This window comes from Rhineura floridana, chromosome 3 (assembly GCF_030035675.1).
Source record: "Rhineura floridana isolate rRhiFlo1 chromosome 3, rRhiFlo1.hap2, whole genome shotgun sequence".
Classification (NCBI taxonomy): Eukaryota; Metazoa; Chordata; class Lepidosauria; order Squamata; family Rhineuridae; genus Rhineura; species Rhineura floridana.
The window spans coordinates 109,968,319-109,996,024 of record NC_084482.1 but is presented as its reverse complement, the minus strand read 5'-3'; the positions used below and the strand labels follow the sequence as shown (position 1 = coordinate 109,996,024).

At 41.8% G+C, this 27,706-nt stretch overlaps 2 protein-coding genes across 7 annotated transcripts; one reads left to right on the top strand and one right to left on the bottom strand.

The window, feature by feature from the left end:
- The first annotated feature begins 9,802 nt into the window (after window positions 1-9,802).
- On the top strand, window positions 9,803-25,968 carry HNRNPH1 (heterogeneous nuclear ribonucleoprotein H1). 6 transcript variants are annotated; one of them, XM_061617307.1, is made up of 14 exons: window positions 9,803-9,906; window positions 10,051-10,184; window positions 18,443-18,577; window positions 19,367-19,522; window positions 19,690-19,833; window positions 21,084-21,222; window positions 22,110-22,288; window positions 22,390-22,461; window positions 22,518-22,651; window positions 22,743-22,878; window positions 23,190-23,273; window positions 23,396-23,446; window positions 24,611-24,703; window positions 25,227-25,968. In XM_061617307.1, exons 2-14 carry the CDS (start codon window positions 10,136-10,138, stop codon window positions 25,343-25,345), a joined length of 1,491 nt encoding a protein of 496 aa, XP_061473291.1. In that variant the 5' UTR covers window positions 9,803-9,906; window positions 10,051-10,135; the 3' UTR covers window positions 25,346-25,968. The 6 variants fall into 6 exon arrangements, with proteins under 6 accessions (XP_061473291.1, XP_061473292.1, XP_061473293.1 ...); XM_061617308.1 differs by having other exon boundaries at window positions 9,848-9,951; window positions 18,449-18,577; XM_061617309.1 differs by having other exon boundaries at window positions 9,848-9,951; window positions 22,539-22,651.
- On the bottom strand, window positions 11,708-16,881 carry LOC133380295 (deoxycytidine kinase 2-like). The gene is made up of 7 exons (XM_061617312.1): window positions 16,539-16,881; window positions 15,548-15,663; window positions 15,155-15,348; window positions 14,468-14,615; window positions 13,333-13,448; window positions 12,730-12,829; window positions 11,708-12,148 (listed from the first exon to the last, which is right to left on the bottom strand). The coding sequence occupies exons 1-7, from the start codon at window positions 16,636-16,638 to the stop codon at window positions 12,125-12,127; spliced, it is 798 nt and encodes a 265-aa protein (XP_061473296.1). The 5' UTR covers window positions 16,639-16,881; the 3' UTR covers window positions 11,708-12,124.
- Window positions 25,969-27,706: the final 1,738 nt, after the last annotated feature.

Sequence of the window (27,706 nt, the reverse complement as noted above, 5' to 3'; positions counted from 1 at the left end):
TTTAAGTTTCCGAACAGTCTTCAAAGGCAGCCCTACGTAGAGCGCGTTACAGTAGTCTAAACGGGATGTAACTAAGGCATGCATCACCATAGTCAAATCAGGCATTTCCAGGAACGGGCGCAGCTGGCACACTAGTCTTAAATGGGCAAAGGCACTCCTGGCCACGGCCAAGACCTGGGCCTCCAAGTTCAGAGCTGAGCCCAGGAGCACACCCAAACTGCGAACCTATGTCTTCAGGGGGAGTGTAACCCCATCCAGCACAGGCTGAATCCCTATTCCCTGATCTGCCCTTCGACTGACCAGGAGCACCTCTGTTTTGTCTGGATTTAGTTTCAATTTGTTCGCCCTCATCCAGTCCATCACTGATGCCAGGCACTGGTTCAGGACCAGGACAGCTTCCTTGGCTTCAGGTGAAAAGGAGAAATAGAGTTGGGTGTCATCCGCATACTGATGGCACCGAACCCCAAACCCCCAGACAACCTCTCCCAGCGGTTTCATATAGATGTTAAATAACATGGGGGACAAAACTGAACCCTGAGGGACCCCATAGGTCAATGGCCAAGGAGTCGAACAGCAGTCCCCCAGCACCACCTTCTGAGTTCGTCCCTCCAGAAAGGAATGGAGCCATCGTAACACGGTGCCCTCACGTCCCATCCAAGCAAGGCGGTCCAGAAGAATACCATGGTCGATGGTATCGAAAGCCACTGAGAGGTCCAGTAGAACTAACAGGGACACACTCCCCCTGTCCAGCTGTCTGCGAAGGTCATCCACCAAGGCGACCAAAGCTGTCTCTGTCCCGTAACCAGGCCTGAAACCAGACTGAAATGGATCCAGATAATCCGTTTCATCCAAGAATCTCTGGAGCTAGGCGGCCACCACACGCTCTATTACCTTGCCCAAAAATGGAATGTTGGAGACTGGCCGATAATTTCCCATTATGGAGGAATCCAGGGAGGGCTTTTTCAACAAAGGCAGTACAACTGCCTCTTTTAGGCACAATGGAATTCTGCCTTGTTGTAAAGAGGCATTAACTACTCCCTTCACCCACTCGGCCAGTCCCCCTCTGGCACTTTTAATGAGCCAGGAAGGGCAAGGATCCAGCAGACATGTGGTGGCTCTCGCCTCTCCAAGGATCTTGTCCACATCCTCGGGCTGTACAAATTGAAAGGAATCCATTATTATTGGACAAGCAGGAGCCAAAGTTACATCCCCTGAGACTGTATCAATTTTAGCGTCCAAGTTGGAGTGAATCTGAGCGACTTTATCTGCAAAGTGCCGTGCAAATTCTTGACAGCGGGCTGTTGAGTGGTCTATATTACCCTCCTGGGGGCCAGAGTTTAAAAGACCCCTGACCAATCGAAACAGCTCTGCCGGATGGCTCCCAGCAGACGCAATGGTGGCAGAAAAGAAAAGTTTCTTCTTAGCCCGCACTGCCATGGAGTAGGCCTTCAGATAGGCTCTAGCCTGTGTTCGGTCAGACTCGCACCGAGTCTTCCGCCAACGTCTTATTTGTTTCATTGCCACCAGCTCCCTGGTAAACCAGGGAGCTGGTTTGGCTCCACTCCATAAGAGGGGACGCTCAGGAGCAATCGTGTCCACTGCCCTGGTCATTTCCCCATTCCAGAGGTCAACCAGGGCTTCGACAGAATCACCTGCCGCGGTGACAGGAAAATCCCCAAGAGCCATCAGGAAACCATCCGGATCCATCAGCCTCCTGGGGCGGACCATCCTAATTGGTCCCCCACCCCTGCAGAGGTTCTGAGTCCCAGTGAGTCTAAACCCAACCAGGTAGTGATCTGTCCATGACAATGGAACTATAGAAAGTTCCTCCACACCAAGATCACCATCATCCCATCCAACACAGAAAACAAGGTCCAAAGTGTGACCAGCGACATGAGTGGGGCCAGATACTACGTGGGACAGACCCATGGTTGCCATGGAGGCCATGAAATCCTGAGCCACTCCTGACAGAGCAGTCTCAGCATGGATGTTGAAGTCACCCAATACCACAAGCCGAGGGGACTCCAACACCAACCCCGAGACTACTCCAGCTAGCTCAGGAAGGGAGATGGTGAGCAGCAGGGTGGGCAGTACACCAACAGAATCCCTATTCTGTCCTGGCCACCCAACTTCAAATATACACATTAGAACCCCGAAGACTGTGGGAGAGGGCACCTGGTCAGGGGGATGGCATCATGATAGACTACTGCAACTCCACCTCCCCATCCCCCCAGTCTTGCCTGCTGCTGCACAGAGAAACCTGGTGGGCAAAGCTGGGAGAGATTAACCCCCCCAGCTTCATCCAACCAGGTCTCTGTGATACAAGCCAGGTCGGCGTGCTCATCCAGGATCAAATCCTGAATGGCCATCATTTTGCCATTCACTGACCTGGCATTCACAAGCAGCATTTTCAACCCGGGGGAGCTGACACTGCGGCTATCCAGACTATTTGTTTGGCCTCCCTCTTTTTCTACTCCCTTCTGTTTTTCCCAGCATTATTATCTTTTCTAATGAATCATGTCTTCTCATTATGTGTCCAAAGTATGATAACCTCAGTTTCATCATTTTAGCTTCTAGTGATAGTTCTGGTTTAATTTGTTCTAACACGCAATTATTTGTCTTTTTCGCAGTCCATGGTATGCGCAAAGCTCTCCTCCAACACCACATTTCAAATGAGTTGATTTTTCTCTTATCCGCTTTTTTCACTGTCCAACTTTCACATCCATACATAGAGATCGGGAATACTATGGTGTGAATGATCCTGACTTTGGTGTTCAGCGATACATCTTTGCATTTCAGAACCTTTTCTAGTTCTCTCACAGCTGCCTTCCCCAGTTCTAGCCTTCTTCTGATTTCTTGACTATTGTCTCCATTTTGGTTAATGACTGTGCCAAGGTATTGATAATCCTTGACAAGTTCAATGTCCTCATTGTCAACTGTAAAGTTGCATAAATCTTCTGTTGTCATTACTTTAGTCTTTTTGACGTTCAGCTGTAGTCCTGCTTTTGTGCTTTCCTCTTTAACTTTCATCAGCATTCGTTTCAAATAATTACTGGATTCTGCTAGTAGTATGGTATCGTCGGCATATCTTAAATTATTGCTATTTCTCCCTCCAATTTTCGCACCTCCTCCATCTTGGTCCAATCCTGCTTTCTGTATGATATGTTCTGCATATAGATTAAATAAATAGGGTGATAAAATACACCCCTGTCTCACACCCTTTCTGATGGGGAACCAATTGGTTTCTCCATATTCTGTCCTTACAGTAGCCTCTTGTGCAGAGTATAGGTTGCGCCTTAGGACAATCAGATGGTGTGGCACACCCATTTCTTTTAACGCATTCCATAGTTTTTCATGATCTACACAGTCAAAGACTTTGCTGTAATCTATAAAGCACACTTTTTATGTCTTTCCTTCACATCTTTCTCTTTGGTCTCTTTGGCCTTAAATTGATCTACAGTAAACTTAGCTTGCTTCTTTCTACTGCCGAATACCCCCTGTACAATTTAAAACTTGATTGTATAAAATATATACCAACTTCTTACTCAGTCATAGCTCCTTGACCTTTTCTCTCCAGAGGCAGAGGGAGGTTTCCTTGGTGTCTTTAATGTCCGTTGGCAGGAAGGTGTTCTTTCTTTGCTATTATCTTTTGACCTTCAGCCTTCCTCCCACCTTCACTGAACAGGAGAAATAAACAAGCTTCCAAGGCAGTTTTAGTTTGATTTAAGTTGTTGTATCATAACTGGAGCTCACCAAATGAGATTAAAAGCTCAGTAATGACCAAGAGCTGTTCCAAACACTGCCGATACCGCCACCATCTTCCCATAACTGTGATCTTGGCATCATTTCTTTCTGAATATACTGGCCCATCATCTCTTTTATGTAATTTAGCTATAATAACTAGCAGACCATAACATTCTGACAGAAATTTCTTGATTGAATCCAGTTCTTTAGTTATTAGCTCCAAATGCATCTCCACTTTGGATGAAGCTAAACTATCCTGGCTTGAAATCATCTCTCGTCTATCTGAGAAGGAACAAACATTTGGGTTTATGTCTTTAGTAATCTTGGGTTCCTCAGCAGGTTTTAGGTCCTTGCATTTATTCTGGATCAGTTCAGTGGTTATAATCCCACCATACTGGATATGGCAGCTATCTAGGTTTGGATCAGGTAGAGCTGCTTGTGAAGAGGTGTCAAGATTTCTCCAAACCCCAGGGGTTGGACTCACTAATGATTCCGCTTGGGCAATTTCAGTTGCCAGTTCTAACCCTTGTGAAGTCCCCTCTTTCGGATAGATATCAAGGCCATTCTTTGCATAGTCCACAGACCAATCAAGGTTAGTGGGATGAAAATTTGGTACTTCTTCTTTCTTACATTCCTCTTTCGACAGGAAATAGGAAAGGATTTTGGTTTGTCTCTTCCTTGTGTTTTTTGGAAGGTCTAACACTGGGGGGTAAGGAGACCCCTAAGGTCTTACTTACTTAGCGTGTAAGAACCATAATTAAAAAAACTCCTTGTAGCCTTAAATTGATCTACAGTAAACTTAGCTTGCTTCTTTCTACTGCCGAATACCCCCTGTACAATTTAAAACTTGATTGTATAAAATATATACCAACTTCTTACTCAGTCATAGCTCCTTGACTTTTTCTCTCCAGAGGCAGAGGGAAGTTTCCTTGGCGTCTTTAATGTCCGTTGGCAGGAAGGTGTTATTTCTTTGCTATTATCTCCTTTGACCTTCAGCCTTCCTCCCACCTTCACTGAACTGGAGAAATAAACAAGCTTCCAAGGCAGTTTTAGTTTGATTTAAGTTGTTGTATCATGACTGGAGCTCACCAAATGAGATTAAAAGCCCAGTAATGACCAAGAGCTGTTCCAAATACTGCCGATACCGCCACCATCTTCCCATAAGTCCTCCAGGAGATCTGTTCCAGACAACATAGGAAAAGGACCTTTAGTGTAGTGGCGCCTACCTTTTGGAATTCCCTCCCCTTAAATATTAGACAGGCACCATCTCTGTTATATTTTCGGCACCTACTGAAGACCTTCCTCTTTCAGTAAGCCTTTTAAGTAGAGACCTTATCCCAGTCAGCATCTGTGTGGGAATTGCTTTTTAATATATTTTTAAACCTTTAAAAACGTTTTTAAAGCTTTAAAAAAATATTTTAAAAGATGTTTTGTTTTAATATGTTTTTAATGGTTGTTGTGTTTTAATATATTTTGAAGTCTGTTACTATGATGTTTTAGTTTTTAGTGCTTTTGTTTGCCGCCCTGGGCTCCTACTGGGAGAAAGGGTAGGATATAAATTAAATAAATAAATAATAAACAATAATTTAAAAGTACAAATCTCACCTTTGGATTTTCCTTTATTTTCTGGATCGTATCTGTTAATTTCAAGTTAATGTTTCAAAACATTGTTTTGTAAGATATCTCACCAGGCCCCATAGGAGTGGATCGCTCATTTTGTTTGCTCAGAGTTGTACTATGAATTGCTTGTTCTCTTAAGGTATAATAAGTGTAGTTATTTTACTTGTCAAACATTGAACAATATAGGGGGACTTTAATATTCACTCCTTTTTTATGGGGAATCTTGGGAACTACATTCTGATAGAGGGTGAATGCCATGGATGTCTAACAGAAAATGTTCAGCACTAGGGCAGGCCCTATCATTAGGCAGATTGAGGCGGCTGCCCCAGGCACTAGATGCTGGAAGCGGTGGGACTGCAGGGCCGGCTCTAAAGGGTGGCCAGGTGGGGCCCTGGTTGAGGGCCCCGTGGCCCACAGGGGCCCCTGAAGGGACCCTCGTTATGGTGGTGGAGTAGTGTTCCCCTTCCGTGGCAGCCTGCCGCAGATCACAGGGAGGGAGCTGCCCGCCTGGTCGCTGGCCCACCCTGGCCTGCTTCCTTGCCCACCATCCTGAGGGCCCTTCATTATGGTAGGGAAGTAGTGCTCCCCTTCTGTGGCAGGGACCACGGATCTCATGGAGGGTGCTGCACACCCGCCCTCCTCCGGCTTCCTCGCTGCCTCTCCCCCGGTCGCTTGCTCCCTCGTTCTTCCCCAGCTCCCTCGCTCACCCGCCACCCCACTTGCTTGCCCAACCTTCCTCTCCTCCACCTGCCTGGTGGGTAGGTAGGTGGGGCATGTGTGCATGTGCCAGGGCAGGCTGGTGCCCAAGGGCCCTGGCATGTCTGGGGCTAACCCTGGGTGGGAGAGTGGTGGTGAGGTGCTGGAAGACAGGTGTGTGGGCCACATGACCTGCCCTGTGCCTCTAAACTAAACTGATGTCCTCAGAATGATTCTGTACCATCACCCGTGTTGAAATAAGATTCAACTGCCAGTCTGATCAGAATGGGAAGTATTGCCTAGTACTTTGCCACAGGCAGCAAAATGTCTTGGGCCAGTCCTATTCTTCACCCACACGCAGTAGTATAGTGACAAATTCAGAAGTGAAGAGTGTCTTAATGGTAGTCATGCCATGCCCCCTCACAGCCACACCCCTCGCTTGCTTGCTCTTTGTCCTCATCTCTACACACCTCAGCCCTTCGCTTGCACACTTTCTCCCACAATAGATGTCCCTAGGTCTGCCAATCAGTATGACAGGGGAGCACGTTAGCTGCTGAGAGCAGTCTTGTCAGCGAATGACTCGCCTCCTTTCACTCTGGCTCCAGTCAGCAGGAAAGGACAAGGAAGCATGTTATAATATTCTTCTCACTGGCTAATACACTCCCCTTTCATGCTGACTGGCTCATAGGACACTGGAGACACATGGACCTGGCTGGGACTGTTTCCAAAAAAGTAAGGGGTCTAAGACACACACCCCAAGACCCTGCATGACTACACCTCTGCCCACATGAAACTTAAATTCACAGGATTCCTAGGCAAAAGCTATGGTTTGTATTCCTTGCACAATAGAACATTCTCCCCCTCTCCTTTCCCCTACACTTCAACCTTTTATTAGAATGTACTCAAAGGCTCTTCCCCCACTTTGACCTTGTGACCATTGCTCCTACTCTTATTTTCATTTCTGAGATTATGCAACATATTGTTAGAAATGTTCTTACTTGGAAAAATATGTTGATACTTTACACTTATCTTTTGCTGACTTAGCTTTAAGCAGAGGCTTCTGCTGCTTCCCCATGTCAGATAAGTAGCAGCACTTATCAAATAATCTGCAGCTGTCTTCAACTGCATTCTGGTTCCTCTACTATGCAAGGAACAGAATGGGCATATGGCAAGATTGCTGAAAGCCCAAAGGTGAAGCTGGAAGGACACCACTAGTTCTCTTGACAAACAAAGCTGTATGACAGATTATATTTTCTGATGTGTTGTTCTGTTAATTTGCTTCAGAAGCTAGTAAGTTTCCCCCTTGAATTAGTACACAAAATCCAGTATGCTACTATATGCCTTTTAAAAACATGTTCTTCATTATTATTTTTACTTTTTTGCCTGCCCTGTTGATCTAAGAAGATAAATACATTGTTGCAGTTTATGTAGCAGAAAAATTGGAAAAACATATAAAAACCCAGTCAGATGACTTTTAATATAATTTACCTCTGCATGTCAGTAGTCCTTTTTTTGTTAAGGAAAACAGTGGGGATGATCTAGTCAAAATTAAGCACTATTAAGGTTGCAGTTAGGAGTAAGTCTACTGAGTTTATTGGGCTTTACATGCAGGCAAACAAGCATAGGACCAGACCACACATCCCATTTATTTAAATGGAAATTAACATATTAAATGTCTGGATACCTATATAAGTGGTTCAACCCAGTCTTATGCATATTTTTTCAGGCATATTTAAATGGTGTGCTCTGTGCGCTTTTTTTAAGTGTTGTAAACCCAATGTCAATCCTAATGCATGTTTTCACAAACCAGTTCCTCACCAGTGATGTTGCAGTGGGTGTATACCATAGCAGAACATCCCACTTCTTTTCTACCCCTCCACATCCAATTGTTCATCACCTCTACCTTAATTTCTGCTTTACCAGTGAGCTACTGGTGGGGCTGGGTGCAACACACTTTTGATGAGTGAATTCAGAGAAATGGTTTACATAGCTTGTTGCAACTCATACACAAGTGATCCACCATTTCTCCTCCCTGTCCCCCCATTCACAAAAATAAATATAAAATTGAGTAAAAAATAGATAAATATTATAGAAAGAGAGTTATACGGTGTCCACTGTTGCTCACTCTCTCTTTTGCAAGGTCATAAAACAAATACTGTACTAAACAAAACAAAAAGGGCAAAGCTGCTGAAAGCAGCATACACCCATAACTACTAGAATTTGCAAACAGCTGTGAGGAGATATGGCCTTTAAAGAAATAGCTTTGAGCATGCTCAGAACAGATGCATTGTTAGCGGGTCTACTATGAAAACAGGCCTGCTGTTACAGTATATACTATGGCTGGATTGCCATCATAACAACAGGAGGGAAGGGAAAATACATAATCAGGGCTAAGAGCCAGTAGTGCCAGAAATATATACATTTTTTGTTTTGGTTTTTTTGCCTGGAGACAGATGCGTGGGAGCTCCTGGCTATAGCAATATGGTTTGGTTTGAGATTGGCTGTGTGATGCAGAGAGCTGATTGTCCAGAGAACTGGAGATTGGCAGAAATATCTTCAGGAGCCTATGTCCAAATGGATTATGGAAAGATATGCAGGGCAGGAAAGAGTGTGGCTTTGAGATTTTGGGGGGAAACTTAAAAAAATTATACTTGACATTTCCCTTGGTAGGGCTATGCTCTGGTTTCCCTAATGGACTAGCCTCCACTGCTTCCAGGTAAACATGCATCAGAAGAAGCTGTTTATCAATGGAAGTTTTTTTAAAGCAGGTAGACAAACATTATGTTGTTTTAACCTTTTGAATGAATATATTCACTTGTTAAGGTAGGATGTCTAATTGGAGAAGCCTAAGGGTTGTCTAGAAGCCAACAAACTTGGGCTTTGAACTTTAGTGCTCCACTGCACTAGTTCAGTGCCAGTACCAAGAGATCATCTCTGCATGTAACAAGACATGGGGAAAGGGAGATAAGAAACAGTCTTGCTTGAATATGATGCTTCTTCTCCTCCCCCAATCCTATAAGATATTCATTTGAGCACAGGAGGAGGTCAGCACAGTCTTTTAAGAGCTAAAAAAAGAGAGACGCAAAAGTTGACAAAATGGTGAGCCATTGCTGGTGTATCTTGGTGATGTTTTGCTCTGAGCACCCCTACACTTTTTCACTACAGTGCTGCAGCAGACACATTCACCCTTTTTAGAAGTTCTCAAATTAGCACTGGGAAAGAGTTGTGTCACGTCACCAATCATGAAATGATACACATGCTAACAGCTGCAATCAATGTGCTAATAGGCATGTATTTGAGATGGAATGCTGGGAAAATGCAAAAGAAATGCTAAGTTCAGGAGAAACATCGGGAGCCACGGTGCCAAGAGTAGCGACTTTGTTGGCCCTCTGAACTGAAATCTGGAAAGGCTCTTTAAATCATCTCCAGGGGCACCAGTGAACATGGGGTGCCTACGGCTTTGACAAAGATAGCTTCCATACGATTCCAGCGGCTACATGGGGGCAAGATTTACAGTTCCATCCTAAATATGTTTACTCACTCCACATTCAATCCTAGCGAGTTCAGTGGTATTTATTTCCTCCTCCTCCTAAGGCGGTTCAGGATTACATCCTGCAATAAGGTCCCCTTTCCCCAGCATTCTACGCTTAAAATACAAAGACCCTGGGACTTCAAAGCAAAGAAAGAAATGGAAGAAATGCTGCGTCTACAGCTCCTTTGTAACCAAGCTATTGGTTGGTTCCGCTGGACGGGAATGGGGAGGGGTTACTTAATCTGATGTCACAAGCCTACAAGGGGGGGGAAGGAGTTATTTATAGAGGTGAAGAGCAGCGGCGAGGAAGCTTGGTGAGTCGGAGAAAGCGAAAGGCGCGCGGGCGGCCTTATTTTGAGGTGGGGGAAAAATAAAGCGAGTTTCGCAGGTGAAGCTGCGCAGCGCTGGTGTGGACGGCACTGTATTTACCACCCCTCGTACTCTGCTTATTGTTTTAGCATCACGCTTGATTGATTGCGCTCATCATCGGCCTCCGTGTTGCCCTCGATCGTCACCGAGCGAAAGACAAAAAGACCAGACGCGATGGATCCATGCCATACTGAGGAGACTGGCCCAGAGATCCCTGGCCTGGGTGAGTGGGCACCGCCGCTTGGTAGACTAGCGGCGGTGGGAAGAGGGAGAAAAGGAAGGAATCCGCGGCCTAGCAACCGTTAAGGCCGTTGCTGCGGGTATTCGAGTGCTGGCGCAGATCGGGGGGAGGGGCTTTGGTGCAGACGCCGTGATCGGTCGATCTGCCTGCCGATGTAAGTCTTTTCCTCCGTCAAATGAGTCCTTTGTCCCTCTCATCCTCTTGCTCCCTCCTCCGTTGGCCTTACCCCTCTCTCATCGCGGTGTTTATTCTGAGCATTCACTCCTTCTCTCCCTTCCCTCTTTCTGTTGACCACGTCCTGCCTCCGCCATTATGGTGGGTGTTGCCCAGATTGCGCGCTGCGATCTTGGCCGCCATTCCGGGGCCTAGGCGGCAATTGTGGCACTAAACCGGGTTTGGCGGCCACCGCGGAAGGAAATGGCGGGAATTAATCCGGCCTTGGGTCAGTTTTTCCTGCCCATCTCCCGATTCGCTAAAGTAGGAGAAAGAAAAATACTAAGTTGCTCAGCGAAAAAGGGCCGCGCTTCAAATGGGGAGGGGGAGAGGAAGAGGTCTATATGTTTGGATAGTGGAAATCCCCGAAATGGAGGGTGGCGTAACACGTGATCGGCGGTAGTGCAGAGACTGGTCGGCGGCGCGCGACGTGGGCTCGTTGTTCCCTCCCCCAGGCCTCTTTGCACAAAGCAGCGTTCTGTTGCTCTGAAGTATGGTAACGATGGCCCTTAAGGGTTATTAGGCTCAAAGCTGCCCACCATCTTAATCGGGCTATAAAGAGCTGGTTGTGATATGGTCTGTGGTAATAGTGGCTACGATAGGATCGTGGCCGTCATAGCACGTGGCTCTTTCCGATGGCACCCGACTCCCCCTGCCCCTTTCTAGGAATGGCAGTAGACTAAATTCGTCAGATTCCTTATTTTGAAGTGTTTAAATGACTCTACTTTATCTACCTAAGCAAAAATGTGCAGATCTTATTTTGCTAAAAAAAACCTGCCAAATTTAAAGTTATTTTTTCTGCCAAAATAAGAAAAACTGCTATCTTTGGTCCCTTTATACTTGCACTTACTTGAGAGTAAGTACTGTTGAACTTGGACTTGTTTCTAAGTAATGCAAAAGATCAGGTTGTACATGTCTTAGGGGTTCTTATGTTTTCATGTTTCTTAACTATTTAACTTTTCTCCATAATCCCAAAGACCAGAAAAGATTCTGTTAAAGAGGCTCAAATCTTAATTGCTCTCAACCTTCCAGTACTTACATTATGAACCTCTGTGACTTGTGAATGTTACACCTAAGAAATGGATGTACTGCTATATACGTGTATGTTGTAATATGCTTTTAATCCACCCTTAACACTGAAGAGTGGGTTCATGCTAGTGAGAGATCTGATGTTTCTCAACTTTGTTCCTGCAAACTTGTGGCCAATGGTACTTATGAACGTGGTGGTGCTGTTCTCTTGGTGGAAACATTTGTTGCAGGTGAGAGTTCTGATGAAGGCACACACAGAAGCCTGGTTTTACAAAATGTTTATCCTAGCTAAAGCATATTGGAAATACACAAAGCAAATTATCTGAACAAAAGCAATGTAACAACTTGCCCCCAGCAAGTTATGTGGACCCTTCCAGGAACAAAATGAGTATATGTAGCTTGTTACACCCACATTTATATTTGGGTAAGATGGTGTGAGTTGTCATTTTGCTTCAGGTAACTCAAACCACAAGTTGAGATGGTTCTTGAAACAATCCCAGTGTCATGAATAACTGCTTTTTATATCCATGTGCTATTAAAGCTTCTCTATTCTGTTGGGAGCAACCTCTCACCTTTATATGTCCATATAGAGAAAGCAGAGTTTACAAGGAGAGATATTACACATAAGATAAAAACATGGTACTTCTCCAAATGTTCTCCTAGAACAGTCTTTTCAGTTGCTAAGTTGTCAAAAAACTCGTAACCTGTAAAAACAAGATATGTCAATGAGATGCTGAAAGCAATTATAATCAGAATCCTAGGATCAAACTTTATACACATGTTAAACATTTGCATGCTAGTTTGAAGTGGCAGTGGAGGAACTTGCTTTTAAAATTGAGTACAGGGTCAAAACTTGCTTTCCTCCTCAGTTGACCTCTGCACTTTTAAGTAGTTCTGAGCCAGTGTGAGGGTAAACTGTTTCAGGCACCAGAACACGGGGAAATACCAACACATGCATGCCTACTGTTAATAAGCATGTCAAGAGAAAAAACAAACGAAGCAATGTTCAGCGTTCTGAATGAACTTTTGTGTTTCAGTCTAGCTTGTTGCAGAAAACATTCAAGCACATTGACTCCTATAATAAGCCTTAATTTGACAGTGTTCTGTGTAAAACACTAGCCAAGCATTGTGCAAGAGACAGGGTTGAGTATATTTAGACAGGCAACCTTAACACGTCACTTGTATAAATCGGAGCTTCAGTTTCAAATATTAGCACTTAACTGGGTTGTGGAACAGAATAGTAAACTTTGGATGGATAAATCTGATGCAAGTGGCAGATACTTACTTTTTCCAACAAGTGCTCTTGTTTTATTTCATCATTTTTGAAATCATCATTAACATCTAAAACCAAAACTGGTACATCTCTCAGATTGTCAAATTCCACCCTAAAAGCAAAATTAGTTTGTACTGTAAGTATATTTTAATAGGCCTTTAGAAGACAACCTAACCTTTTCCCAGTAATAGTTAAGTACCTAAGATGAGCATTTATTTGTAGAATAATTTGACCCAGGCAGTGATGGTTTTGAACACAATGACAGTTCAGTTTTCTATTACTTGGAAGTAATCCCCATTGACTTACTTAGTAAGGGATCTCACTGGCATCTTACATTTGTTAACCTGTTCCTTCCACATCTCTAAAAGACAAGCACCTAGCAATACCTAAACACTTTTAGAAGTATGTAGCACTTCTGTGCTACAGTTATAACACTTTTTGCAATTTCACTATGGCAGTCTGTAAGAAAAGTTACTTTAGAAAAAAGTAGTGGTAATATAATGAGCTTAACCCATACTATTCTAGTAATTGAACTATGATGCAGGAAGGGGATATTCTAGCCTATTGTTAGAAAAAAATTAGGATAACAAAGTGTCATGTATAAGAGCTGCTTACTTTATTGTTCTCTTTTGAAGCCAGGTTTCATGTTTATAGTGAAGGTTTTCTAGATACTCCAGTTGAATTCCTTGTTCTTCTTCTCTGCCTCTATGCTGCAGTCTCTCCATGCATTTCTGTGTTTTTTGAGTGTTAATAGAACATTTAGCGTGCTGAATGCTTTTTATGAAAAGGCTTATCAAACAAAGGCATGTAACCAATCTTTTCCTGCAGTTGATTACTACATACTTTTATACCTACTTGGAATTGCATAGTTTATGTAAGAATAATACCTAATCATCAGTGGTAGACTTTAAACAGTTTTTGAATTTGAACTACTTAGGTATACTTGATTCTTAAACTTTTGATGTCAGAATCTTTCATTTGGCTTTAACACCTTGATCCAAAGCATGTTGATTTAGTAGCAAGTTGCATTGATCAGTTCAATTTGCTTGCAAGTAAATATGTTTGGGATCGCAGCTTTTATGTTTAGTAAACTTAAGTGAAGTATTGCAGGCTCCTGCCACTCAATGTAATTAAGTGTCTTAATTAGACCAGGATACTGAAGTTAACTTTAATAGGAATGCTGTAGTTTAAATGGCTTTTGAACAAATAAGCATTTTTGAAAGTACTGGTTGAGTCCCCCTTTGTTGTCTCTTGGCAACAGTATTGATGTAGAATCTGTTGACATCAGAATGACTTGTCAAAAGGATTGTGATGTAGGGTTAGACTTGTATTGGGTCTACAGTGCTCATTGCCCAGGACTGTTTGTGCCTAAAATTTAAGCATCAAAAACAAAAGCTGCTGTTTTATGTATGTTTAATTATAAAGGTAAGGTTTAACTTGCTCATGTTGGGTGTCTAGGACAAAGGTTGCTGCTATTTGACCTAAAATAAGGTTGTGATAGTTAACTTATAGTATTACTTCCAAATTTGCCATGCGGTAAATCCAGCTCAGTGAATAGCTACAGCCTAGATCCAGATACCCATGTGTGCACCTCTGGAAAGTCTCCTAACCTTTATCTTTGGGGTATAAGACCCCCCCCAAAGGTTCAGTCCCCATGTACCCTATGAATATCAGAGCTTTATTTCAATATTCTATTTTTGGGGTAAGTATGGCATCTAAAACTGATCAAATTTGGAAGAAAGAAGCATACCTCAGGGGTGGTCTGGAGGTAGATAATACCATCTAGCTCTAGGTAGGAGTCAAACTGGCTCAGAAGCCATGCATGCCAGTCCTGATAAATTGCCCACTCTGTTTCATTGATCTCTCCTGATTCAAACAAGTTGGAGGCAAACACATACCTATAACAGAGAGGCTCTGATGTGTAAATAGATACATGGACTTGAAAATACAGCTTCAGAGTACAATTTGCACACGCACACACACACACACACTCTCTCTCTCTCTCTCTCTTGTATCCAACTGCAATCCTATATACCAGGGATAGGTGTCCATTAGTTGTGCTGGCTAGGGCTGGTCAGAGTTGGGAGTCCAACATCTAGAGAGCTACAGGTTCCCCACATGAAAGCAAATCCACTGGACACAGTGAATCTTGCATTGCAAGCCAGTCTTATGAATTTATCCGTGTTGCACCTCTTAGAATTTGAGGAAACAAGCTCATCAAATATGGATGTAGTTAGTCATGTAGAGGTTTGTGTTGGCCAAATACCAGAGTAATTGGAGGATATGCAGTACATGCTGAATACTTGTAGCTGCTGTACAATATATGAATTCACTGTACCGCTTACATTTAAAATGAGTATTTCATTTTACTAAGGTGTATTTAACTATCCCATATTGCCTTCAAGATCTGGATCTCTAAAGATATGCATGCTCTTACCTGTCACTGTAGACTGATCTCTCAAAAAACTGTACAGGGTGTTCTGCTTCGTGTAGCTTGGCAGAAATTGGTTTTAATTGTGCTTTAACTCTACTCAAGCAGGCATAAGTCTGGAATGTATAAGCCCATCTTGTAGGCTTGCCGTACAGCATTTGAAGCAAGTTTCCGCCACTCTTTTGAGATGTTGAAAGTTCCTGATAGTGGTAAAAAAATGGAAGTCTGTCAGTTAGTCACGTTACTGCCAGTGTGCCAAATTCTATTATCTGGCTGCTGTAGAAAGTAAAACAGGACATTCAGGGTAACTGAGAAGCACAAAGATTCTTTAGTAGACCGAGTATTTCAACACTTGCGCTATTATAATAATATTTAGAGCTATAGTGTTAGCATGCTTACTTCATACTCATTTTCAGATGTCTGGATGTTGCACCACTTGGCAATTGGTTCAGGAATTACTTCCCATTCATCACTATATTTTGCCAGTAGCTGGACAAATGTGGACTTGCCTGCAGCTGTGAAGAAAATTAAGTCAGTATTATTAGGACTAGTCACTAGATATTGGTAGTACAAGACAGAGAATTTGGGGTACTAATACAGTATTTGAAAGACTGTCCTGCTTCTCATGTGAATCCTACTTACCCCTTCTTCCCCAAGCTCCTGGTCTGAAATGCATTTATAATGTTCTGTGACTTTCTTTGCAATCCCCAAATGAGAAAAAAATGGAATGAATAGTGTAGTATGTTTTGTGGAAGGCATGAGGTGGCAGAAAAAAGGCTGTACATGCAGAAGTAACCACTGCCCAGTATGGAATCTGAGAAGGGTCAGCCTGTATGGCATTCCTTAATAATGCCTGCCCCTGCACTTTCAGTGAAGCCTGTTGCATGGCGTTGCTGTTGCAAACCAGGCGTTTAGTGTGACCAGTCTGAGAAACGTTGCTTTAGGTTTTGTTACTGGTTCTTTCAAATATTTTATAACTAGTATATCTGAAAGCACGTTTATCAAGAACAGAAGTCTAATTTATAACTAGTATATGGGTGACAGAGTTTGAAATGCCCCCCCCCTTAAGCAGAGGTAACAGCATTACCTTACAATGAAGCACACTTTCCTTATCGCTGTTTAAGTGCCGCGTTAAATTCCGCCAAATCAACGCCAGGCTATTCCTAGAATTTGGCGTCCCAATGTCTCCCATGGGAGACGCGCTGCTAGGGGAGGGAGGAGAGCCCTAATTATCAGTCCTATTGGAAAGACCAAAGGTTTGGTTTTATAAACAGGAGCTCCCCCCCTCCCCCCTTTCACAGATACGGTTGCCACCAATCTCTTAGGCTTAGCAAAAGACACTCAAAACTGCTGTAGCAAACAAAGGCGGGACCACAGACAGTGCACTTACCGATATTCCCTTCAATCGAGATTTTCTTCAGGCGTTTTTGGAAGCTGTGGTCCAACGAACTGGTGGGGCTGAGGCAGAGGCGCTCGACTGGGGGTTGCATGGCGAACGGTCTTTGTGCTGCGACAAGGAACTGCGGCGAGTTTCTCCCGCGCCTTCACCTCGATTCAAGAATCCCGCTTGTGTTCAGCCAATCCTTAGCGGCGGCCCTCCTCTGCTCTTGCGCCTGCCCCTCCCTCTTCGCCTTGACTGCTAAGGAAGGGTAGTCTCCCTTGTTCCCGCTCTCCGGCTACTGCTCCACCCTTCCTGTTGACGACGCGGCTTAGACTGCTACTTACTAGTCGTCGCCCATAATTCTAGGCCAGTTTGGTGCAAACCCGCCGTATTTTACGATGCCCCTCCCCTTTCGCAAAATAGTTCTTGCGTGGCTGTGCCTTTTAGCAATCGCCTGTTCAGGGTCATTCTTGTTGTTTGGGCTATATTATTGGGAATTTTGGCATTAATAGCTGCCTTGTTAATGTAGTGAATTCTTCTAGAATTATTCTTACACTGCCTTGTGAAGCCAGACTGGTAGTCTTGAGTTGGTAAACAGAATTAGGCGCTCCTAAACTCAAAAATCCTCTAGAATCGGTTAGCGTGGAAATAACTTGGGGCTTAGTCCCCGGTAATTTGTGACATTTGTAAAAACCCTCTGTCCCCCTTTTCCTTTTAAAGGTGTAACATTTTAGTCGCAGCGCGTTTTATCCGGGCAAAGATCTAGTTTAAATCCATGGATCTTCCTCGGAGATCCTTAGGTTCGTGTAGTCGCCTGCATGTTTTGACTAGGGCAGTCCTGGAGCTATGTTTAGCATATGATCCTGTATACCATTTGAGTTGAAAGAAGTCAGTTATATCGACATTGTATAGCCGCATTTTGGTACAATCCGAGGTGCCACACAGGTTGTATTGAGAACAATGTGGTGACTTGTCCAAAAGTGATCTAAACCGGAAGGATTAAGAATGAGTACGGGTACGGGTGCCGCCACACTGGAAGGCCATGCCCGCATGCTTTTAACAGCACATGAAACATGGATGACTATTACTTGATTATGCAGTGAAGGGCATGGACGTAGTGGTTTAGCATGTAAGCACGAATCGAAACTGCGGTCTTGGGGGGGGGCGAGGACTTTGTTCCTTGACGCATGCGTCACTTTGGGAGACTTCTGTTGTAGAGGAGAGTGCGTGTGGCGGTCAGCCGTGGAATTATACTAATCCTATATTTTACTCAAGTAAATTCCATTAGCTCCCATATAAAAGGGCATAGCGATTGGCAGCCTTGGGCTTGCCGCTAGGAGGTGCTAAGGAACATGCGTAGGTGGTGCTTGTATTCGAGGGGAGGAGAAGGGAAGACAGACTCGGCATAACGCATGCGCGGTTGGGGTATGTGCGCGCATGCGCCTTGTGTTACGGTTTCGGCCACGCCGCGGCAGACTTTAGAAGCAGGCGAGTCCTCCCTTAGTTTAGTAGCCGTTAGTCCGACTCTAGTTATTCTAAGTTCTTTACTTAGGTGACCGAGGGGGCCTTGCTGCGTAGCCCATATTCTTCGGGTTGCTATCGACGGCCGAGGCCTGCTGTTTCTGAGACGGAGGTTGTGTAAGGGCTGGGCCGAGCGGAAGCGCAAATACTCAGTCGGCGCCATTTCATAAGGGAACCAGTCGCCGCCGCCCGGCCTACTGTGTTTGTAGAGGCGAAGTGATTCTTAAAACCGCCCACGCTGGACGAGGGTTTGCATTTGCTGCCATGTGTACGTGGGGACTATACGTAAAAGGTAGGGGAGGGCTATGGGGACGTCTTGGTGGGTGAGGGAGGTATTGGGTTGCCTGTCTTCTGCCCCACTCAGTGTGGCGATCTCTTTGTCTGCCCCGTAGCAACAGAAGGCGAAACTGAGACTACTCTCACTTCCAGCATGATGTTGAACACCGAAGGCGGTGAGGGTTATGTCGTGAAAGTTCGCGGATTACCCTGGTCCTGCTCTGCGGATGAAGTGCAGAGGTTTTTTTCTGGTAAGAGTTTTCCTGTCGAATCTTGTCTAACCTAACCTTGCCCTCCCCTCATGAGTTTACAAGGAGTATACTGTGTGGCTTTCTTTTATTCAGGTCCTGTCCTGAAATGCTGTAAAAAAAAACAAAACTCTAAAATCTTTTTCCTGGTTTTGTTCTATGATTGAATTAAGTGTATAGATCTGCATTGGGACAGTAGTAAGGTGGACACTTTTGAGTGCTGTTTCCTGTGGTAAGGGGAAGCTGCTTTAGTATTGCACATTCAAGAATATACAGGGATGTAAAATTGTGGCTGCAGTCATAATCTCAGATAACCCAGGAGTAAGCCCCATTGGATTCAGTAGGACTTACTTCTGAGTAGACATGATTAGGATTGTTTATCAATAGGGTTAAAGGACTGAAGTGCTTAAAACTAAGGAAACAAGAAGTACAGCTGATGGTGATGAGAATAATGAAGATGCAGAAATAGATTATTAACTCATGCCTTTCCCTTGTCTCCTGTCTTCAATTCCACCCTCTCCCATGCCCTGCTTTAGATACTTTTATGGCGAAGTTGTTTTTGCTTTTCTGTGAAGTGCCATGTACACAGATTGTGATACATAAATAATATCTTTTGTACTCTAGTATGAAAATATTTACTTGAAAGATAATCTCATTGACTTCTACTGAGCTTTCAAGGACATGTTTTGAATTTCAGCCTTATGAGCCAAGCTTTTGCTCATTTAGAAGGCCCTGTTGAACTTGGTGGGGCTTCTGACAGTGTGTTAAACTTGTTTTCCCACTCTTTCCTAGAATGCAAAATACTAAATGGATCTTCAGGGGTCCGTTTTATCTACACAAGGGAAGGAAGACCAAGTGGAGAAGCATTTGTTGAACTGGAAACTGAAGAAGATGTGAAGCTGGCATTGAAAAAAGACAGAGAAACAATGGGACACAGATATGTTGAAGGTTTGGATTGAATTGACATAGTAACTGACAAGTATCTCTTGAGTTGGGTGGAGTTTAGATGCATGACTATTCTGTGTATATAAATGTGAACCTGTTCTCCAAATGATTGTTATGCATTAATCTTGTGCCATGTTCCAAAATTCATTAATTCTAAGTGCCTCTTGCAGTCTTCAAGTCAAACAACGTTGAAATGGATTGGGTTCTGAAGCATACTGGTCCTAACAGCCCTGATACTGCTAATGATGGTTTTGTACGTCTTAGAGGACTTCCATTTGGTTGTAGCAAGGAAGAAATTGTTCAGTTTTTCTCAGGTATGTGGGGCATAAGTTCTAGCTATAGCTGTATTGGTAAAGGTTAGAATTCCAATGGCACTGAAACAATGCCCAGCCACGTTAATAATACAATAAATGCTTGAACTGCCAATCTTGTATGGTTCATGCTTTAAGTATTGTTAAAGACAAAAGTAATAGCTTCGGCTGCAGCGGCCTTATAATTATTTGAGAACTGTCTCCAAAGCTTCACGTATCAAGCTAAACTTTGGCTCCAGTCTAATCCTGCAAAGATTAAGGGATGACTAGCACATTAAACCATAAAGCAAATACTGATAGATTGTAGGGAAAGTTACCATTTTATCCTTCCACTCAATTCAACCAACATTTAGAATGCTTTCCTAACTTCTGAGTGTGTAGAAAAAGGTCACTGAATAAATGTTATAATTGTAGTTTGGTTGAAAGGATGGAACAAAACACTCTAAAATACATAATAGAACCTATTTTTTCTTAACACTTGTCATAAGAGTTCAGAAAATATATATTTGTCCTATATGTTTATAAATATGGGAAAGCTTCAAGTTTGGTATGTCTTTAATACTTTTGCTTCATAAGAAGTGACTTCAAGCTGATATACAAGAGAAGAATTATATTAAAACTAGTAATAGAAGTGAGTTTTACATCAGAATGTTTGGAATGTGTTGTAGTAGTCCAGATAAGTTTGAATGTATTTGTTGAATTGTGGTGTTGAGATCAATTTGTACAATACTAGATTTTATTGAAATATCTATTCCTAAATTGTTTTTTTTAAATCTTTGATATGCATATACAGTTTTTTGAAATGTTTGTGAAAATGCAAATCCTTGATTTTGTTACTAGAGCTGTTAAATGTTTTGCATGAAGTTGTCTTTGATTTTAATTAGATTTTTAAGATCTTAAGAATTGACCATGCTATATTTTCAAAGGAATATTAACTGATAAACTGAATTAATTTTTAGAAAAGTGCTGCTTTAATGTTTTTCTTAACACATCCTGCGCTAATTGGAAATAATATTAATCAAAATGCTGCAGAAATGTCTTTTATGCAAGCAGGCTGAGTTAAGAATCTTTTGAATAGTATGTAATAAGTTTCATGTTAACATGTTTCTTTTATAGTGTTTAATAGTATGGTATACTGATTCTAAAATTTAAAGTATAACTTCTGGTATATTTTAAAGCTATAAGAAAATCATGATTGGGCTTGTGATGTTAATATTACCCCCCTACTGGGGTTATTTGTCCTTGGGTTGAAGGGTTGGAAATCGTGCCAAATGGGATAACATTGCCGGTGGACTTCCAGGGGAGGAGTACGGGGGAGGCCTTCGTGCAGTTTGCTTCACAGGAAATAGCTGAAAAGGCTCTAAAGAAACACAAGGAAAGAATAGGGCACAGGTGGGGATGGATGGTTGGTTGGATATGTCGCTCTTCTTATGGTAAACTGTTATTAAATCCATATTCTCTCTTCTTAAGTGCTCACCTCACAACATGTAATACCATACCCTACTAACATTTCCAATTTTATCATAAAATGTTAAAATTTTGTTACACCTGTGCGGACTGGCTAAGACTGGTTCTGCTATCCTTCCCTAGATCACTCAAAGCTGTTAATTTTGAACATGTTTAACATATGTAAGGAAGTTGAGAGATTATGGCTTTAAATTTTTCTCATAAGCACCAATTATGCCTCTAGTTCTAAAGACACTTAGCATCTTATTACCATAAGAAAACATGATTAATAAACTTGTTCTATATATTGATGTAACATTTTCTTGTATAATTTTTCACATTAAAACATAATCTGAAATGTCACAAAGGGTATTCTAAGTTTTGTGACTTAATTGAAGCATGCACCTTTTTTGCCTATGCTAATTTGCCATGCAAAAGCATAGGATGGGCTCATGAGCACAGAATGCTTCTTGGAATGTATTGATGGGTTAAAATTCTGGCGGAGGCTGGTTTTTTAACTCTCTTGCATATTGCTGTATGAGCAAAATATGGGTGCTGTTGAGTGGACACTTGTCCCTCCTATGCTGATTATTCAAAAGTTAAACAAGTTTGCTCTCCCTAGCCCTTAAGGTTGGGATATCTTAATGAGCATACAGAATCTCAAACTAATTTAATAAATTAGCCTTGGATTATTTTCTGACTGTAAAATAACAATTCTGGCTTAAAATTGCCACTTCCAAGGCTATGGTATTAGAATGTATTATACTGTATATTATCTAGTATGCAAGTTTTTTTGAAAACTGAACTGGTATTATGTGTGTGAACCTCCTTAGGTACATTGAAATCTTCAAGAGTAGCAGAGCAGAAGTGCGTACTCATTATGATCCACCTCGCAAGCTAATGGCCATGCAGCGGCCAGGTCCATATGACCGGCCAGGTGTGGGAAGAGGCTACAATAGCCTTGGTAGAGGAAGCGGTTTTGAAAGAATGAGACGTGGTGCTTATGGTGGAGGTAAATATGTAAAGCTTTCTTAAGGTTCAAAAACAAATTTCTCTGTAACAAATGTTCTGATGTAAGATTCTTTTCAACATATTCTAAATTGTGGCTTGTAGGCTATGGTGGCTATGATGATTACAATGGATATAATGATGGCTATGGCTTTGGATCTGATCGATTTGGAAGAGGTAAGAATTCTTGATTAGGGCAAATAAGTAACGTGTTCTACATACAAAAGATTTAGAATGGGCTGTTCTTTCCACAGGAATGTCAGATCACAGATACGGCGATGGATCCTCTACTTTCCAAAGCACAACTGGTCACTGTGTGCACATGAGAGGATTACCTTACAGAGCTACAGAGAATGACATTTTCAATGTAAGTGACTGTCTTGGCTGGTTTATACTCATGATCAGTTGCTTTTAAAGAACAGTCTCAGCATTTTTTCATGAGTCTGTTTTCTACCTAGTTCTTCTCGCCTCTTAATCCTGTAAGAGTGCATATTGAAATTGGACCTGATGGCCGAGTAACAGGAGAGGCAGATGTTGAGTTTGCTACTCATGAGGATGCTGTTGCTGCAATGTCCAAAGACAAAGCAAATATGCGTAAGTTAAATCTCTCCTGCAGATGTGCATACTCCTTTACTTCCTGTTAATGCTGTGGTGACTTGTTGGGAGAGGGTGTAAAGCCACTACTGCTCATAATTTTCCGCATTAAACAGATTTCAAGTTTTGTATCAAGACAACAGAAGTTCTTTGTACAGTGTGTGATATAACTTGACCCTGGTGTTTTTGTTTGTTTATTTATTTGTTTATTATTGTATTTGTGTACCGCCCCATAGCCAAAGCTCTCTGGGCGGTTTACAGCAAACAGAGCATTGCTTGTTCAGAGCATTACTTTATTTTTGTTTCCTTAGAACACCGATACGTAGAACTCTTCTTGAATTCTACAGCTGGAGGAAGTGGTGGTGCATATGGCAGTCAAATGATGGGAGCAATGGGTATGTGTAAGCAATTCGGTTTCATGTTCTTCTGATGTTTAACAAAAAAGCTGGCTAATTTTTACAGTTCATGCTTTCTAAGTGGACTAAAACTGAAATTCAACATTCTGTCTTAATCACAGTCAAGGAAACCGAAGGGGTAGTTCAAGATTGGAACACTAACACATTGGCAGGTATATAAATCTTTTAGGTATATATTATGACAATTAGGCTGTTAAATAGTGTGCGTGTTTGTTTGAGTGGTGGCATGAGTGGTTTCTAGTGTGGGGAGTCGTAACATACTGTGTGTGGCATTAGATGCTTATTTACAATGTTACAGTTTTCTACCTAAAGCAGTCACTTTTGGAGGGGGTAGTGGTGTAGGATAAAGGGTGGAATTAAACTGGCAATGATTATACTACAGTGATAGTTCCCCTTACTTGAAGTCTTATTAAGTAACAGGTTCCAAACTTGAATGTTTATCTGTGGCTTTCAGTATAGTGTAAAAGTAAAACCAACTTCAGAAGCTTGGTTTGCTCATGTTAAAACATTTTATGCTTTAATTTGGATTCCTGCATTGAGCAGGGGGTTGGACTTGATGGCCTTACAGGCTCCTTCCAATTCTACTGTTCTGTGATACTATTCTTAACATGATGGTTGGTTTTATTTGTATGGGAGTATGTATGGCTTAGATTTTGTGCTTTACAAGATACAATTAAGAAAAGCAAATTCATATTCTCAAATGCAAAAAAGTTTCACAGAGATGTGAAATGAGTTAATCATATAAGGAAGTTATTCATATAGGGTTGTCAGCTGTATTCTACATGTTTAGGTTGTTCATGAACCTAGAAAGCTGCATTAGGTGCAGACTAGAATAGGGTTATGCAGTCACTGATATGAAATGCTGACATCCATTTTTGTCACAAGTTGGCATCTCCTCTGAGCTATTTCAAGCCACACATACAACATGGATTATATTATGTGTTAGCAACATAAAGAAGGCTATGCATGCCCCCAAATATGAGCTCTGTGTTTGTAAATGCCACTCCAGATTAGTTCAGTAGGCTTGAAATGAATGTACAATACCATGACTAAGGAATAAAATAGCATTTTCAGACAAATCCCACTCCTGCTTCTAATTGAAAATTCAGATGTCACAAGAATTGATAAATTGGCTATTAGAAAGTTTGCTGCCTGCAAATGCTTTTCCTAATAATGAAAGACAAATTAGGAAGAAACTTCAAATTAGACATCAGGTAAACAGTGAAACAGAAGCAGATTTGTCCTTTTTTGACAGCATATACTTTTTCTAAAAGATGGTGGCTGACGTCTTAACATGTATATCCTTAACTTGAAAGGAAGCCAATCCAGTTATGGTGGTCCAGCTAACCAACCGTTGAGTGGTGGTTATGGAGGAGGCTATGGTGGTCAAAGCAGCATGAGCGGATATGGTAAGATGTTTTTATTAGTTTTAGATGGGTGTGTACTGGAGTGCAAGGATCAACTTGCTTTGGCAAAAAATACCCCAGATACTCTGATTTTGTCCAAATACTTGTTTTAGCTAGCTTTAGGACATTTAGAAAATCAGTCTAGAGGAGTGAAGACAAGAACAATTTCCTAATAGCAACTGAAAAAGCAGATCTTTAAATTCTTAAAAATAGATTGTTAGTAAATGCTGGGTGACTCAGAGATGGAACCAATCTATATGAAATTAGTTTTGTTATTTCATGGTGTGAAATAGTTTAAATATCGTAGAGGGAGGGCATGAGATCTTCCAGGACTGGCTTTGTAAAAAAAAACCTGGGAAAGTGGTTTGCAGTTGGCTTATAGATTTTGTAACTTTCAATTATATAGAAGGAAGTTTGTCTTTTTAAGGTGGTATAAGAGGGGTAAGTTGGGGCGAGGAAAATGTGTTAGCAGTCTCTTGTGACTACACTTTTTTGCACTAAATTGTCTATTTGTTTTTTGTCTTAGGTAACCAGAGTGCAATGAACAGCAGCTACTACAGTAGTGGCAATCGCGCATCCATGGGAGTAAATGGCATGGCTGGAATGTCTAACATGTCCAACATGAGTGGGGGCTGGGGAATGTAACTGGTCTTCTAATTTTTGGTCAACTTTTTTAAGAAAACAAAACAAACTTAAGTTTAACAGTTTTGCAATACAAGCTTGTGATTTATGCTTTACTTGTAAGTGAAATCAGGATCATTTTAAAACATTCAGATTCAGTATTTTGGAATATGCTGAAACGCTCATCTAGGGTATAAGTCAAGTAAAGAAGTTCCTGTTAAACAATTTTCAGCTTTTTTCCAGTTTTTGTTGTAGGAGTGTATTTGAGCAGTAAGCGTACTTAGGTTAAAGCTGTTTCAATTATGTTAAATGTTGCTCTTATACTATATATAACACCAAACACTTTTCAGTGCATGTTTGGGAACATGCTTTTTTTGTACAAACAAGATATAGGAGCTGTGTTGGAACCTCAGAAGTGGACATTTGGCATGTTAGTTCTAGTTTTTCTTTTTAATATCTTGTAAGGCACATTTAAGCTTTTTAAGTTAATGGAGAAATGTGAGACGCAATACGGCTACCTTTAGGATTTTGGTCTTGGTGTTCGTATGAAATCTGAGGCCTTGATTTAATCTTTCATTGTATTGTGATTTACTTTTAGGTGTATTGCGCTAAGTGAAACTTGTTAAAATAAAACTTCCTTTTAAAAACTGGAACTTCTCTTGATTTTAAGTGAACACTGTTGCCAACGATGCATGAATTACCTCTAGCAGTTTAGCAGTAGAGATTCCATAATGTAGTACTGAAAGGCTAGTAGGTTACTTAGCAGAGCTGGCTGTGATAACTGTTGAAATAGAACTTGATAAAGAATAGAAATTGTGCTCTTATGTAACAGTATCTGATCATTGCCCAGTACTATCCTCAGTATTTAAAATATTTGGTGTGTAAAGATTTAAGGAACATTTAAAATAGCTTGGGGGTGCTTCGTCACATTACTTATGTATGAGCTTTCTGGTGTAGAGCTATTAAAACATGAAGTCCAGGTAGTCAAATTTGCCAGACCAGTGCTAAATCTAGCATTATGCTGGACTCCTGCATTAGAGGAACAGGTTTCTCATGTCTACTTGGTTCTCACCGCTGCATGTTCTGTGGCAGCATAAGGAAGCAGCTGCAGCAGTGACTGTCTCTGCAAGACCATCCATGTGCTCCTATTTTAGGGTCATAAAGTTGCATTAAAACACCTTCCTATCATCAAATGCTAACAAAGCCTTCCATTTTTATAACAATTCCATAGCACTGCAAAATCCAGCTTTTAGTTTGTGCAATTCTCAATGCTCAAAGAACACCTGAATGTCATCAAGAATGTTTCTGAAATCTGTAGCTCAGAGATCCTTAGATTTATGTACCTTAATTAAAAAGGGAAATAAAGCTATGGGTGTTCAAAATTCACCCCAAAGAACCCTTTGATTGGATTTACGCTATGTAATTGAAAACTTACCTTCTTACTCCTTAGTTGCAGTTAACATTAGCTGGGGGTGGCTATGTTGATGTTTATTAAAATCTCCTCTGGCACTTCTGTACATTAAACTATACCACCATTTGTTTTTCTGAACACAACATTCTTTCCTGCCCTCAGTTTGTTTGTCCTTTGCATATAGACTCTTGGAATATAACATTCAAATGTCCATTTTCTTCCAACTGCACTTGATATACTATTGTTTCTGTCTTCTATGCTTCACTGCAAACCTCCTTGGTGAAATACTGCCAAATCTAATTCCACTAATCTTTGAGCTTTCTGCTGTCTTCAGTATGACTTAACTAGTCTTGGTCCCCAATTCATCTTAGTGTAGAGTCTACTTGCACCTTAGATTACTGTTAACAGCAGTTTATCTTCCTGCTGTTGGACCATCTGACCCAGTTGCTCAGTCTTTCTATGGGGGCTGCCCTTTTCCTTATCCATTGGGATCTGTTCTTGGGCCTAATTCTCTCCCCATTGTCCCTGGGATGACTTCATCAAGTTCTATGGTTTTTATGTACTACCTGTGTATGCTACATGTGTAGCATACACAGGTAGTACATATTTGTGGTCAGCTATTTGTGGTACCTATTTGTGGTCAGCTGCTAGCTCCAAGGCTCGTTTTCTGCTCCTTGGCAATTTTTTATCTTATGACAATTTGACTACATCTTCATCTTCCTTCCTTCACATTTATACTGTAATCTTTTATGCATGTGTGTTAAATCCCATCTTCATCAACGTAGTAGTGAGGGCTGTGCTTTGTGGCTCCATTTCCATCACACATTCATGTCTAGGTCCACCAATAATCTATGCATATAGTTAGATGCATAAAGGCTTACAAATCAATCATTCAGAGGTTTCAGATACTGCAGAAATTTTTGTATATATATTTGTAAAGATGTTTATGCTGTACCTATGACAGTAGATTGTGG

Excerpts from the sequence above, each read along its gene's own strand:
- HNRNPH1 (XM_061617307.1), top strand. The coding sequence starts at position 10,136 with ATGGATCCATGCCATACTGAGGAGACTGGCCCAGAGATCCCTGGCCTG. Across the intron at positions 19,834-21,083 it reads AATTGTTCAGTTTTTCTCAG|GGTTGGAAATCGTGCCAAAT; the intron begins GTATGTGGGGCA and ends CTTGGGTTGAAG. Across the intron at positions 24,704-25,226 it reads AAGCAGCATGAGCGGATATG|GTAACCAGAGTGCAATGAAC; the intron begins GTAAGATGTTTT and ends TTTTTGTCTTAG.
- LOC133380295 (XM_061617312.1), bottom strand. The coding sequence starts at position 16,638 with ATGCAACCCCCAGTCGAGCGCCTCTGCCTCAGCCCCACCAGTTCGTTG. Across the intron at positions 14,616-15,154 it reads AGATCAGTCTACAGTGACAG|GTATGTGTTTGCCTCCAACT; the intron begins GTAAGAGCATGC and ends TCTCTGTTATAG. Across the intron at positions 12,830-13,332 it reads CTTCAAAAGAGAACAATAAA|GGTGGAATTTGACAATCTGA; the intron begins GTAAGCAGCTCT and ends TTTTGCTTTTAG.